A 16,323-nucleotide genomic window follows, 5' to 3' on the forward strand; every position below is an offset into this window, starting at 1 on the left:
ACCTTCTCTTCTATTCTTCTATACTATCAATTGAGCTAAATACAGATGAGTCGAGCTGAGTCAATCGATTCAATGGAGTGGACTCGGGGTCCGACAATTGGTCGTGGCTCTTCCGCCACCGTTTCACTCGCTACCAATTCTTCTGGAGTGCTCTTTGCTGTTAAATCCACTGAACAATCTTGTTTGCAAAGAGAGTATTCTCTTATTTCTCAGCTAAATTCTCCGTTTTTAGTCAAGTGCTTAGGCTTCGACATCGCTTTTGAGCAAAATAAGATAGTTTACAATATGTTTATGGAGTATGTACAAGGTGGAACTCTTTCTGATTTGATCAAGAAACAAGGAGGTGCGTTGGATGAATCTATGATCAAATTATACGCTAAACAAATCCTACAGGGATTGGATTATCTTCACTCAACTGGGATTGTGCATTGTGATGTGAAGGGGCAGAACATTTTAATTGGCGAAAATGGGGATATCAAAATTGCTGATTTGGGATGTGCGAAATTGCTGAGAGATGAAAAAAATTCTGGATTTTCCGGTACACCGGCTTTCATGGCACCTGAAGTTGCTCGAGGCGAAGAACAAGGATTTGCAGCTGATATTTGGGCTTTTGGTTGTACAATTATTGAGATGGCTACAGGATCAGTTCCTTGGTCTGAGATCAAGGATCCTGTTTCTGCTCTGTTTAGAATTGGTTATTCAGGGGATTTGCCACAATTCCCGAATAATTTGTCAAACGATGCCAGAGAATTCCTCGGTAAATGTTTGATGAAATGCCCGAATGAGCGTTGGACGGCTAATCAACTTCTTCAACATCCATTTTTGCAATCTGTAGAGTCTAATTCATGGAAATTTGAAGAATTGAAGAGGGATTCTCCTACTAGCATTTTGGATCAAGGATTTTGGAATTCGTTCGAGGTGATGGAATCTTCTTCATTAGAGTCAACCAACACCGTTGATTCCGCTACAGATAGGATCAGACAGCTGATTGGTAATGTGGGAATATCATGCTCTTTGATGCCTAATTGGGTTGAGGAAGACGATTGGGTGACAGTTAGATGCAACGACACAGAAGAAAATTCGATAATTTCAGAGCCAAACTGCGAGATGATCGATGGTTTTGGAGAATTGTTGGATATGGAAATATCGGAGTCAATAGTTTTTTCTGAAGATGAGTTTGTGACCTCATTGAACTTTGAAGCTCTTTTAGTTGATTGCATTAACTATGAGATTATTAGCCTTTTTCATACTGTTAGTAGTAGTATAAATTTGATTATTTCTCCTGAGATTGTTGGAGATGTTTTTGTATCTGAATTCAATGATTCTGAAATAAAAAGATTGAAACTTTTTCGTCCAATTGTGTATTCACTTTCTCATATCACGTTGTTACTATTTCCATATTAGTTGTCATATTTTCTTCTTTTCGAACTTGAAGATTTTTCAGAAACAATCTCTACATCAACATAAGACAGGAATAAGGTATGTGTACAGTGTACACTAAACCCTCTGTAAACTCGACTGGTGGTATTACACTGCCTATTGTAATTTATCATTAACAAGGCAAACGGATAAATGCCAGTAAGTACTAGTTTTGTCACTTTGTGTCTTTGTGACATGGAAAAATATTGTAAATAACAAGGCTAGAATTAATTAGATTTAAATTACATGTACTTGTCGTGTACAGATATTTTATAAGTCTCTTACTTTATTTTTAACTTTTTTTGCCTTTTTTAGTTCAGTAAAACCACTCGATAGTGCAACGCATCTTTTCACCATTTAGCGTAAGAATTACATACAATAATATGTTTTCTATCATATTGCAAAGAATCATCCTAAACACTTTTTTGCAACTCTAGTTCTTTATCTGAATTTGAAATTAATAATGTGAGCAAGTTCACGAACAAGCAAATATTACATCACCCTATATGACTTCTACTTTTTCTAAACATAAAAAAGTGGGCGTGGACTTTTTTTTAAGTAGTAATTGTTCTGTTGAGTGTGAACGCAATGGACTTTTGGAGGAAAAGTAGAGTCAACTAATTTTTGGCCATTGTATTTGGAGCATTCTAAAGTTTGAATAAGATTAGGTGAATGGGCGCAACTTTTGTGATGAGGTCAACGGGGAAAATTATATCGTTTTTTCTTCCATTGGGCCATAGCATTTGAAACCTTCTTTATTTTGAATAGATTAGGCGTGTATTAGAGCTATAAAATGAAGTCAACGGACCACCAAGTGTAATAATGAGTGGAATATGATCGTCTTTTCACGATTAATCAGAAGTTTTGAATTATAGCTATACGTATAAAAAATATTTATGGTATAGACGTTTTCCCTTTTTTATGTGTTGTACACAGAGTAATGGAGCCAGTGTTGAAATCAAAGGTTCGGCAACATCTAGTAGTTTTGCTCAAATTCTGTAATTATATTCAAAATTCAATCAACATGTATAAAGAAAGTAGAAGCAAAACAAAAAATAAATAAATTAGTTCATCGGCTCCGGACCATAACTAGTTTTGTTGATTAGGTTCTGAATAGATTATTTTATGTGTATTAAATGAAATTTTAACATAAATATATTTGAGCTATAACAATTGACTTCTATCGAAACAGTAGCTATCGAAGCAGCTTTGCTCATACTTACGTGTTGTAGATCCATATTAATCGAGACTTTTAATATAAGTGTCGCACACATGTAGGGGCAGACCAAACCTAGTAACTTTGATCGAAATTCTATAATTGTCTCAAGAAATCTGTTGAATATGTATAAATTATCAATTTAGACACAGTAATTCAATTGAATTAAAATCTCGTATTCATAAATTTTAAATTTTGACTTCTCAGAAAAAAATGAATGAGGTCAACGAGGAAATTAAAGTTGTTTTCCCTTTCCTAGACTATATACTAGACTCATTGAAATCCACTTTGAATTAGGCAACATTTTTTTTTTGTCTTTTGGAGTTTGGAAGAATAGGGGTTGGTTTATTAAGTTTTACTCAATTTGCCAAACAATGATTTCATACTTTGAAGAGGCAAAGAACACTTGACTTTTTCCAAATGGTGCAACTAGTGTTGGTCCACAAGCCATACTAGTGGGGTGGTTGTGTCAAGCTCCATATTGTTGTGGACGTACTTCTTCTTATCTACAAACCGACCAAATGGAAATAATCCAAATTAGGATGTAAGTAACATATCCAATCATTATATATACGGATCGAGAATTTTGAATTTATAAATTTCAATTTTGAAAAAAAAAACTAACTTAGCACCACTCCAGCTTCACCTTATTCTATTATATTTATTAAACGTGACAAATGGATGAATTATGTCAGATTTATGCTAAGACATAATTTGCTAAAAGGTCATAAATTGGAGTCCGGAGTCTAAAGGGCAAAAAAAATTGTCAAAAATTTTAAAAGGGCACATCACTTTTTATTCTAGCCAAAAGGGCAGCAGCGATTTTCCTCTGACAAAATGACGAAATAGCAGCGATTTCGTCTAAAAAAATTTTTTAATTTTTTTTAATTAAAAATCGCTGTGATTTTGTAATTTTTTTAAATTAAAGATCGCTGCTTTTTCTTTAAAAAAACTAAAACGGCACATCAAAAAATTTTTTAACCAAAAGGGCTTCTGACAAAACAAAAATAAAAATCGCTGCATATTTTCTCAAAAAAAAAAAAAACTTTTTTTCTTCAAAATCGCTGCTATAGCAGCGAATTTGGTTAAGAATTTTTTTAAAAAGTTTTTTTTTAATTTAATATTCTTTTATTATTATTTATGATATATAATTCAATTTTCCTCATGCTCCAACAATTTTATTGAGTATACTGTCGTCTTGTTTATCATTTTTATATTATTAATAAGTAATAATAGGCATGAAAATAATAGCACTCGGCATGAAAAACGCTGCCCCTGCAGCGATGTGTAAGGAAAAAAAAAATTCTGACTTAAAATCGCTGCCACAACAAAAAATAATAATTTGTTTTTTACAATGGCAGCGATTTTTAATAATAACAATAAAAACAAAATTTAACAAAATCGTTGCTGTGGTAGCGATTTTTAATTAAAAATTTTTTTTAGACGAAATCACTGCTATTTCGTCATTTTGTCAGAGGAAAATCGCTGCTGACGCAGCGATTTTGCCCTTTTGGCTAGAATAAAAAGTGATGTGTCCTTTTGGAATTTTTGACAATTTTTTTTGCCCTTTAGGCTCCGGACTCTCATAAATTGGTCTATCAAAGTTTGTTTGATGGATCAAATAACGGGTCATAAGTCACAACACACTATCTCCCTCCTTTTTATTTTGCTTTTTGAATAAATAATTAAAACTTTTTTTAACAAAAAAAATAGTTTTTTTTTCCTTTCTAATTTCTAGATTTGATTTTGTATTTTTGGTTTCATATTGCAATTTCACCCATTTTGACTAATATTTGATAAGTTATTTTGAGTTTAACTCGTTGAATACAAATTAAAATTTAAATGAATTGTATCGTTTACTTCAAAGATTATTGATTTTGTCACCTACTATCCTTGATTTTTAAACAAGAACCATGGTCAATCTTGGAAATTAACAACACTTTGCTGAGTTATAACAAGAACATGAAATTTTCACCATATTCCCATGATTATAGATTGGAATTATAAAGCATATTATATATAGTACAAATTCAAATAATTTAATCCCCCCCCCCCCCTTTATTTTTGGGTCATGAAAATAAAGCAAATAAATTAATGTCATAGTCCTGACTATAGCAATGACTTCACCTAGTATATGTAAGGATTATACACTCTTCAAATATCACATTTTTTTCTATCCAATTGTATTCTGACTATATTCCTCTTTTCATTTTATTTTATATTATTCCATATTCTTCTAATCATCAACTACTTTTATTTGTATCCTTAGGAGTGAATCGTGATGCTACCTTTTCTATAATAAAATAAAAAAAACAAGTTGTTTGGGGCATTGTACTTGTGAATATACTTTTTATCTTAAAAAAGTTTTACAGAATATTTAGAAGAAAAAATACCTGGCCAACATTTTTGACAATCAAAATAGTTCTTGAAAATCAACCACCATGATATCCAACCAATCACGTTTGATAGCTTCGAGCTTTCGATATCAAAGATTTAATTCTAATTACCTTTCATGAATGATTACTCAAATCGTATTTTATTACATTAAATTCAATAAATCATTTTTTGCAATCAAATAATTGTTCAATTTTATATAAAGTCACTAATTTTTTTATAACAAAAGAATAATTCAATTTATCTAAAACATCACAAAAAGAGATATTTGTATAATATCATAATGACTTTCAAGAATCACAACAATACTATACATACTCAATGTAATCACACTATTGAAAATTTGAAAAAAGATGATTTGTACGCTAACTTTACCCCATATCTTGTGAAAAGGTAAAAATATTATTTCATATAAATCTTTGGTTCAAGTAACACATTCAAAGTCAAAGCCATAACAACATTCAAGAATCAACACATAAAATTTGAAAGAAGCAACAAACGTCCCCTTTAGTTTGACTTTACTAACATTTATGTCTTACAACTTTGGGTGTGCACAAGTAGACACTTAAATTTGTATAAAATTGAACAAGCAGACACACACATCCTACATGACAATTTGCGTGACAACACTTGAACTGATTTGTATTATGTCACGTAAGACGCGACTCTACTTGTTCAATGTTATATAAATCTAAGTATCTACATGTTGAAGTGTTAGTTGAGGCCAAATTAAAGTTGCCATTTTTCTTTAAAGATATTCCAAGTAGGCCCAACATACCACTCAAGGCCTTCTAAAAGATGGGCTCAAGGCCCAGATCATGTTGCCAGTTATCGGCCCAAATCAATAAGTTTCTAAATATGGACTCAAAATTAGAACCTTTTCATTTTTGGTTCAGTCAAGTTTTCAAAAATAGCCATTCCTTGAATTCCAGCTAAATTAACACTCATACTTTATTACACTGGTGAACCAGAAAGCTTGAAGAAGAGAAAAATGGAGGCGGCCAGTTTCACTTCTGCTTCATCAACGACGACACCGGTTTCATCTTATTCCTCCACTTCTCAGTCTCTCCGTTTCCTACGTTACAAGCCTAATGCGAAACCTCTGAATTACAAATCTTCCAGAAGCTTCTCAGTCCGCGCTTCCGCCACCGGTGCCGATGATTCTGGTCTGTTTATTAATTTTCTATTTCTCATGTTGAGTACTATTAATCAATGAGCAAAAACACTTATACACTGTTAATTATATGTAGAATGATGGCTTAATTTGATGATAAGCAGCCTATGAGATTGTAATGCTTGTTGCTTTAATTGTTTTGCAGTGGTAACTGTACTTGATTATGGTGCTGGCAATGTGCGGAGTCTCAGGAATGCAATTAAACATCTCGGTTTCGACATCAAAGATGTACTCTCTCTGCTTTTGCTGTTGTGGCTTTTATTTCTAACTTGAGTATTTAAATTGAGGTCTATTTGTAGGAAATTAAGAGAAATGCAAGTCAAAGATGAATGTATTATGTATATATCGCACCAAATTAGTTTTCCATATGCACATCATTTACTTAGTTCAGTGGTACTTTTATGTTCATACAAATGAAGTTTGCACTCTTATAAAGTAGTGGAACTGTATACAAATGAAGTTTGCACTCTTATAAAGTAGTAGAACTGAAATTACCGCGGCTTCTTGTTTCCCAGTGTCTTGGTGAGCAACAATGAATGGATTTTCAGTATATCTGCCCTTCATATGTTCTTTTCTTTTTGTCATATCAACCTTTAAGTGTTTGTATTTCGAGAATTTTCTCTTTGTCATATCAACCTTAAGTGTGTGTACTTCGAGAATTTGAGTATATGCATGCCCCTTAATCTCTGTTTTTTAACTGATGAATCATGGAATAATTCTTAAGTTTAATTATTGTGGGGAGGTGTGCAAAGTTTACTACAAGAGCGTGCCAAAGCCAAAATGAAGAAAGTATGCATGCATCTTCAGTTTTGTTTACTCTCTTTCCGTACCTCTTTCATTATTATTTTTGATCAAGCTCTTTGCATACCTTTTCTTTTTCAATGTCTTCCAGGTCCAAACACCAGAGGACATTTTGAAAGCAAAACGACTCATTTTTCCTGGAGTTGGTGCTTTTGCTCCTGCCATGGATGTGCTAAACAAGAAGGGGTATGGTTTTCATTCATATTACGCATAGGGACGGAATTGTTTATTTGTTCAGTACTTCTTATTGTAAATAAACATTTAAATTACTATATTGCCATATGAGAAATTCAAAACTTAAGCATGGTTTTGGCCTTTGGGATAATACAGCCTCTTGCTACATATACATGTAAAAAGATAGTATTTGTTTGAGAGTGATCAACCATTATTTTGTATTTACTGTTTTTTCTGCAAAAAAGTACTAATAAAGACTCACCAACAACATATTTGACGAACCAGTTAAAAATACATTGTACTAATTTATTTTAGTTAAAGCTTTTGCAGCAATAAGAACATGTCTGCAGAAAGTTCGTGCATATCTCTATTTTGTTCTTTCTGTTTAATTTTCTCATTCCATATTATTTTTTTCGGCTTCGCTGAAAATTATGGGGAAAATTGTTCTGCAGAATGGCTGAAGCACTTTGTGCTTACATTGAGCAAGATCGCCCATTCCTAGGCATTTGTCTTGGACTGCAGCTACTTTTTGAGTCAAGTGAAGAAAATGGACCAGGTCACAAACTAACATTAAGTATATTTATGGCTTTAGACATTTGATATTAACTGAGTTCTAGTGAAGTGGCTTTTATCTAAGTGTAAAGAGGGACCTCATGCAGCAAGATGCTTAACTTATGAACTATAAGGTTAATGTATGCTGCAATAGCAGACAGGATCACTTTAGTATTTAAAATGGTTGTATATTTTGGAATGTATTATCATGGATGAGGATCCAAGGCGTGCAGTTGTAGCTACAAGAATTTTACTACGAAAGGAAATGAGATTGGGCCGTCCACCAGCTTTACATTGTTACCTTATTGATGTCATACATTGAGTCCTTTGGTTTCACTTTTCCAGTTGCAACTATATTTTGAATTTTGATAATAATTTCATTGCATAATCCATCTTCCAAATTCAAGTGATTGTTACACTCTAATAATGTATCTCTATTTGCTTTCCCTCAATTTCATACACCGTTTTAACATATAGCCGCTTCATCTGAGAAATTGACTTTGTAACACGTTTATCAGTAAAGGGTCTAGGTTTGATTCCTGGAGTAGTTGGACGTTTTGACTCTTCTAAAGGGATCAGAGTACCTCACATTGGCTGGAATGCACTTAAAATAGCAAAAGATACTCAAATTTTGGATGACGTTGGAAATTCACATGTCTATTTCGTACATTCTTATCGGGCAATGCCGGTACTAATTCTCATTGAGTAAATATATATTGACAGTGATTCCATCCTCTTTTTTCTAATTTTTTAAGTTCATTTAGTACATACACAAGAAGTTTGATTCTAACATTTCTCCTAATTTAGTCAGATGAAAATAGAGAGTGGATATCATCGACCTGCAAGTACGGTGACGATTTCATAGCATCCATTCAGAAGGGAAATGTCCATGCAGTTCAGTTTCATCCTGAGAAGAGTGGTGGTACAGTGACTTCCTCAAATGTTTTGAAGCATGAAAGAAAAGAAACAATTATGAAAAAATTCTTGTTAACCTAATTATGTTTGATCAATTTAAATTATGTTTTATCTGATGAATGTAGCATAGAAGGCATGGAAGTGATCATAATGTAAGCACAGCCCTCCAAACATCAACGGAGAATTTGTTAAGGATATAGCCAAAAAAATTTCTAAATCATTAACAATATTATAGGCCCTTTTAACCTTTTGCATGTCGTTCATTGATACTTAAATTTGTTTTCTCATTTTTGAAGAGCACAGAAATGACCCTCGTTAATTTTGACCTTTATGGTTAAACACAATATTAAAGTTGTAAATAAAGAGAGAGAGAGAGTATGTGTGGGCGCGCACACACACAAAAAGAACAAAAACATGTGATATATACACAAGCACACACACACAACCCCTTGAGCTTTAATTTTTGTCTTCTTATAATCAGTATATCCTTAAACTGGTGGAGTAATGTTTCCAGATGTTGGCCTTTCTATATTGAGGAGGTTCTTGAATCCAAAATCCGGGAGAACACAGGTATTAGTGATGCTTATGCCTTAATGCTTTACTTCTCAAGTTAACTGTTCAAAGCATCTAACACATGAAAGCTTCACGCAAGACAGAAGCTAGTCCAAGGGAATGCCTCTAAACTTGCAAAACGGGTAGGTCATAGTTGTCTTAGTAGGAATTTGATTCTCAGGATTTTTGATTTATTTGTAATGCTAAAGTTAGTGAATTTGTGACTACTTAGGTTATTGCATGTCTTGATGTGAGGACAAATGATAAGGGTGACTTGGTTGTAACCAAAGGAGACCAATACGATGTTAGAGAGAATACAAAAGAAAATGAGGTAAGTGAGCATTAGTCATTGTTTAACCATCAGCTCCTTTTGAACTCTGTCAGTTCAAATTAATCTTTTAAGCTGTTCAACGTTGGAGTTGGTCTGCAGATAGTTGAAAGTTAACACTATAAATTACAAACTCTCTTTAGAAAAACTAAGAGCCGACAAAACTTATTTAGAAAAGGAGGTCATCAAGAGATGTAAAAAAGATTACGAGGAAAATAAACTTTTGTCATTTTTCTTTATCGAAAAAATAAAGGGATTTATTCTTCCGCTGTAAAAGGGAAAAAAATTGCTAGTTCTTATTTTTTGTCAAATCTATTGCTCTGAGATTAGAAAATGGAAGCTAAAAAGTTGTAAGTTTTTAGGTTAGCAGACCTGGTGGCACTTTGTGATAAGTGGTTCTGGACTCATACTTGTAAGTTATCTAAATGAAAACAGAAGGAACAATAGAAAAATAATGAGGAAGCTTGTTAGCTAGCTGGTTTGTGTCCTCAAAGGTTCTTGGTGTCAGGCACTTGATTCTTCTTTTTTGAGGATAAGATACCGAGGAGGTACCCAAAAACATACAAGCTTTTGTATAGCTGTATCAGTTAGATTTCTAAAACACCTATAAATTCCATCAGCTGATCTAAAGTTATCTACTATATCTCCCTTACACCAAAAGTATAAATTTTGTAGACGTCTACTCTTTAAAATCCCATGTGGATGTCTTACTTGATTCTATTTTTCCAATACATTCCTTTATTTGAAAATGATTGTCTTTCCTGAAGGTGAGAAACCTTGGCAAGCCCGTGGATCTTGCTGGACAGTATTACAAGGATGGGGCAGATGAGGTTTATCTTAGCATTAGTTATCTGTAACTCTATGTTACTCTAACCTGACCCTAGACTAATTAGTTGCTTTCTGTGGTTTAGGTCAGCTTTTTAAATATTACTGCTTTCCGAGACTTCCCCTTGGGCGATCTGCCAATGTTGCAGGTGTGTTCTTTAGTTCAATATTCTGATTAATCGTTCCCGATCAAGAGGATGTTTTGTGATAGTTTGTTCTATTTGATTTGCCATTTAGGTATTGAGGTATGCATCAGAGAATGTTTTTGTGCCATTAACCGTTGGAGGTGGTATTAGAGACTTCAAAGATGCGAATGGCAGGTTTATGGCTATTTGTTATCCTGTTCATACCATCAATAATCATTTGCTTTGAATCTTCCAGATTGTTTGCCTAAAGCTGAGTTGAAAAATTGAATAATGTTAGTAAGGGATTGTGGACGATGTTCAAACTTCACTAGTTGACATATAAACTTACTCGCAGATACTACTCTAGTTTGGAAGTTGCTTCAGAGTATTTTCGTTCTGGGGCAGACAAAATTTCTATTGGAAGTGATGCTGTTTATGCTGCGGAAGAATACTTAAAATCTGGAGTATGTGAAAGTTAATCTGTTTATTTTCAACAAAAAATGCTTCCTTATTTATAGTAACGTCAATCTGTTTATCGTTTCACTTACTGTCTTTGAAGGTGAAAACTGGAAAGAGCAGTCTAGAGCAGATCTCTCGAGTTTATGGAAATCAGGTTGATTTGAAGCCATGTTAAACTTTATGCTAGTTTCTTCAGATAGTGATGTCTGATAGTAATTATAACACATTTGTTGTGTCACTATCCTAGATTGAATATCTTAGTTTCCAATTTTCTTCTCTCTTCAGTCATCACTAGTGGTGGAAAATGGACGGGTTGGGTCAAATTTGGTCGGGTTGAAAATGGGTCAACATAAAATGGGTAATAATTCAATCCGCCCATATTTGATATGGGTAAAAATGGATTGGGTAACAAATGGATTGGGTAAAATACTAGTTTACCCATATTTTCATGTATAAATAGTACTCTACTTAAGAATTCAACATGGAGAAAATATTTTATTTTTTTTAGATGAAAAATGTTGAAAATGCCTCATTTAGTTTTATTGTATCATAAAAGTAAAAAAAATCCTAGCTTTTCAATGTAAAATAAATTTATATAATAACAAGGGGAAAATATTTTTAATTTCAAAGTAAATGAATAGTTGCATTTTTGGACTAAAACATGCTTAATGCACTTTAAGGCTTAAGCAATGTCAATACTAATACATGATTTGCTTATTTTATACTATTATTTAATCTCCAATATAAAATTAAATAAATATAAAAATATAATTATAATTAACAAAAGAAATGTCCATTTAAAATATATATTTTTGGAGGGCCAAAGACTTCACCTTTTCAATTATAGAGAAAAATAATTAGTTCTATAGAAGAACATAAAAAGGAGGAGAAGTTTCAATTTTTTTTAGTGATATCATGAATTTTGAGTGAATAGAAGTTAGAAGCTCAACTCATTTGACTTATCCATATTTTACCCATATTTTTATGGGTTGAATATGGGTATCAACCCATATTTTACCCATGTAAAAAGTCATTCACCCAACCCATTAAAATATGGGCGGGTTACCAAAATATGGGCTCATTTTGCAGGCACTAGTCATCACCGATGAAGAGTGACTCAGACATATTAGTCCATAAGTGCTTTTCCTTATCTGCTTGCTTTCATATATGAATAGCATACTCATTATTTAGTGGGCAAGTTGTGCAAGAAAAATATTGTAATTGGTTGGATGTGTTGTGATATTGTAGGCAGTAGTTGTAAGCATTGATCCTCGAAGGGTGTACGTAAAGGACCCCAAGGCTGTGGAATTCAGGACTGTGAAAGTGAGAAACCCAGGTAATTGCATTCAGATATTCTCTTCCAAAGTAATTTAGTAGTTTACCTGCATCCAGTGTTTCCTCATAGAAAGAGAAATCATTTGCCCAAGAACGGCTTAAAATCACATTATCACTTGACCAAGAAAAAATGGGGCAAGAAGGTAATGACTGAAGTGTGTCTACTGGTTTCAGGTCCAAATGGAGAAGAATATGCATGGTACCAGTGCACGGTGGGCAATGACTCTTTTTTGTTAAATTACAAACCGTTATTCTTGTAATCTCATTCTCTTATTGGTGTCACATGGAATATCAAGATTGTTTTTCAAGGTTGATAGTTTTTATATATTCACCCTAAGTTCAATTTATTTATATGTTTCAAGGTGAGTGGTGGGAGAGAAGGCCGCCCTATTGGAGCTTATGAGCTTGCGAAAGCTGTTGAGGAATTAGGAGCTGGGGAGATACTGCTAAACTGCATTGATTGTGATGGTACGATGTTCATGAATTTGACGTATATATATCCTACATTCGAGGTCGTGTTAGAATGGGTCTGAAGATGGTCAATGCGCCATAATTTGGTATTTCTACATATTCGCCAAGCAACAGTAGCTGTAGGGATGGCAATGGGGAGGTGCGGGGTGGGGGTGGGGCGGGTTGAGCTTAACCCGCAAATTTTTTAATCCGCCCCGCATAACAACTTTTTTCCTTTTCAACCCGCCCCGCATAACAACTTTTTTCCTTTTCAACCCGCCCCAACTTTTTTAATATTTTTTTTTTCTAGTTAAGTTTCTAAAAATAAAATTCATAAAAATAAATTCTTTTTTTCATTAAGTTGTATTAATTTAATAGGATAGTAACTTAAAAATTTATTTTTTAGAGGTCAATTGGAAAACATGTAAGAAATTGTATTATTTTGATATTGAATCATTTTCATTTACTATCTTGAATATTTTAGTAGATTTATAGAAATTATCTTAATAAATAATGCTCTATCACTCTTATAACATGTAAAAACTTAAAATTAAATTTGAACCCACATAAAATCACATATACCCATAATCCGCCTTGCCCCGTATTAATTTTAAAAAAAGTCCACTTCAACCCGCCCGCCCCGCACAACCTTAAACTTGCCCTGCCCCATATAGCCTTAAACCCACCCCGCCCCACTGTCATCCCTAAGAGTAGGATTTGCATGTCTTTTTTGCTTTTGTTTGTCCAGAAATTGTTCCCATTGCACTAGAAGGGAGTTGTTTTAGAAGCAAAGAAATAAAAAACTCCCTTTTGTAGTAGCAGTTCAAATCTGTGAAAAGTCAAAGAAAGCTTCATCTTTGAACCCATTACTTGCCTTGTATTTAAAAGTTTTTTTAACAAATGGTAAAATTGGATGGGAGGAGTATTTGCTACATTACGCCTTCCTTGTGTAATTATTTTTCTATTTCTCCCTTCTTAACTTACATGGTGTGATCCATGGTACTTGTGAATGGAACCATACAAAACCTGCATAGTTGGCCACTCTTAATATGACTTTTTTTATTGCCTTAGGACAGAATTTTCATTCACCCATTAGCTCTACTCCAATGCTTGCAATTTTGTGTTTTTTTTTTTTTCCATTCTTGTTAGGATAACAGATTGGTCATTCAACCTGTGCGTTCCTTTTTCGCTCTTTGCAAGAATCCGCTTCATGTATTTGTGTGACATTGTAACCCCTAATTATTGCTCTTCTTATGCTTTTTCAGGTCAAGGAAAGGGATTTGATATAGACCTAATTAAGTTGATTTCAGATGCTGTAAGCATTCCTGTGATTGCAAGCAGTGGAGCTGGAGCTGTTGAACACTTTACAGAGGTCTTCAGAGAAACAAACGCTTCTGCTGCCCTTGCTGCTGGAATTTTCCATAGGAAGGAGGTAAGATGACTATATTAAACAAATTTTTCTTTTTGTGCCTTTAAGTCGATCAATGTTCAGTTTCTGTGAGCTCGATAACAAAAGAGATTGATTGGCAGAAGTTAGATGAGAGACACGTAAATCTTTGGATAATCAATAAAAGGTAGATGCCGATGTCTCTGCTGAGTGCTGGCAGCATGCACCTCTTCAGAGAAAGCAGATATCTACGATTTGTGTTTAACGAGCAAAGCCTCACCTATAAAGGGGATTTTAATATTTTCTTAAATGGATCTAAGGAATATCTGTCGGTTGTTAGCATAATTAACCTCTCTTGAAAATGCCTTTTTATTTCTTCCAGAAGTGTATATTTAAGTGACATATATGACTTTAAACAAAGCCATGTGTCATGTCCCGCCACTTTGCCAATTTAGAGTTGTGGAGAGGTTTATGGAGAACTCTAGAACTCTTAGATATTTTCGAGAAGGCTTTAGAATTCTCTAGAACTTGTAGAGAATTCTATAATGTGGATCGAAGTGTAAATATAGAGGGAGAATTCTAGAGTTTTGGAGAGGTTTATGGAGAACTCTAGAACCTCCTAACTATTTTCAAGAAGGCTTTAGAATTCCCTAGAACTTGTAGATAATTCTAGAATGTGGACCAAAGTGTAAATATAGAGGGAGAATTCTAGAGATATGGAGAGGTATATGGAAAACTCTAGAACCCCTAAATATTTTCAAGAAGGCTTTAGAATTCCCTAAAACTTGTAGAGAATTCTAGAATGTAGACCAAAGTATAAATATAGAGGGACTTGTATTGTAAATATTATTTACACAAAGGCCCCTAGGAAGTAGTATAAATAGAGGGTCTCTCATTTGCAAACTCATCCAACAAAGTGTAAAGCATTCCACAATCAATACAAAGCCTTCTTTCAAAGTTCTTCTACTTAGTTTCAAAGGGCTTACTTGAGCTTACAAGATCACAAGACTTTAGTGAGACTCTAAGTCCGTGACACATGGTACAAAAGGATGCAGTACAGATCCTCATGTTTCATCCCGAACCCCACCCACCACCTCATACACACTTAACACTAACGAGATAGTAAAAATGAACATAAATATGGTTGAACTAGAGTTTTTGGGAGGGAAGTGTTTGTTTAAAACTAACCTACAACATGTATTAATTCTGGAATACAACATGAATAACTTGTTTCTTGTCTATTTACCAAACGTGGTATAATAACATAAAACAATTCTGAGATAAAACATTTTTAAGTTCCCTGTTGTAATATAGGCACACATAATATGGAGCTCTGATGTAGCTTGTATAATTTGTCTCTTTAATTTCAGGTTCCGATCCAAGCTGTGAAAGAGCACCTGTCAGAGGAAGGCATAGAAGTTAGAATGTAACCACATTTTTGCTATCGAGCAACTCGATATGCAGTCCTATCCTCTGCCACTCCTTGTTACTTGATGTTTATACCATTGACTATCAGTTTCTTTTATCTTGTTGCTGCAAACGAAGCATTTTTCAATATCTTGCACTTGTAGCCTCGTGCCATTTTTGAACAGATTATTATGTAAAATTATATTGCTAAATTATTTGTGTACACTTTATGCAGTATATCAGTTTTTACTAGGACATGTATGTGGGTTATTAGTTCTGAGTATCATTGTGAATGAATGAATATACATTTCGTTGACTGTGAGGAACAAAGTTCACAAATTTCTTAGCTAATATTAATTTCCTATTTGATCGTGATTTGATTTTTATATTCTTTGAACTCCTAGCAATCAATATTGTTCATAACACATCCTTAATAATGTGGCTTGTGACACTGTAAAATGTTTATTTAATGCAACAAAAACTTTGTTTAATCGGTTACAAACTTTGTTTACATACATATATTTTGATAATTGATTTACAAACTGGAGTTTGTTAAGAGAATGAATTTTTTGGGTTTACCTTAACTATTTGAGCAACGGATTGTTGGAAGCTGGGATGCATGTTGACTTCTTTAAATTATGACATAAGCTATAGGCCTGGCTGCTTTACTCACTCCAAGAGCCATAGTCATGAAAACAAGAGTCAATAAATTGCAAGAAAATTGGGGCAGTGCATGTTGGACTAGTCTGTTTTAAAGTGTTCTATATATTAGACTAGGTCGACCAAAAGATATATTATTTTTGTATTTAC

The 16,323-nt window shown here is 33.6% G+C and overlaps 2 protein-coding genes across 2 annotated transcripts; both read left to right on the plus strand.

Annotated features, from left to right (window-relative positions):
- On the plus strand, positions 1–1,404 carry LOC125807441 (mitogen-activated protein kinase kinase kinase 18). The gene has a single exon (XM_049487161.1). The coding sequence runs from the start codon at positions 46–48 to the stop codon at positions 1,402–1,404; it is 1,359 nt and encodes a 452-aa protein (XP_049343118.1). The 5' UTR covers positions 1–45.
- A 4,573-nt stretch (positions 1,405–5,977) lies between these two features.
- Positions 5,978–15,770, plus strand: LOC125840769 (imidazole glycerol phosphate synthase hisHF, chloroplastic). The gene is made up of 19 exons (XM_049519744.1): positions 5,978–6,195; positions 6,349–6,431; positions 7,096–7,190; positions 7,631–7,734; positions 8,249–8,418; positions 8,538–8,652; positions 9,160–9,215; positions 9,302–9,340; positions 9,430–9,528; positions 10,293–10,355; positions 10,437–10,499; positions 10,588–10,670; positions 10,831–10,939; positions 11,035–11,088; positions 12,183–12,270; positions 12,444–12,481; positions 12,632–12,737; positions 13,985–14,151; positions 15,477–15,770. Exons 1-19 carry the CDS (start codon positions 6,021–6,023, stop codon positions 15,534–15,536), a joined length of 1,767 nt encoding a protein of 588 aa, XP_049375701.1. The 5' UTR covers positions 5,978–6,020; the 3' UTR covers positions 15,537–15,770.
- The last annotated feature ends 553 nt before the right edge of the window (positions 15,771–16,323 follow it).

The sequence above is a fragment of the Solanum verrucosum genome, unplaced genomic scaffold (assembly GCF_900185275.1).
Source record: "Solanum verrucosum unplaced genomic scaffold, falcon-dt-bn FXZP01000277.1, whole genome shotgun sequence".
In the NCBI taxonomy this organism is placed as follows: domain Eukaryota; kingdom Viridiplantae; phylum Streptophyta; class Magnoliopsida; order Solanales; family Solanaceae; genus Solanum; species Solanum verrucosum.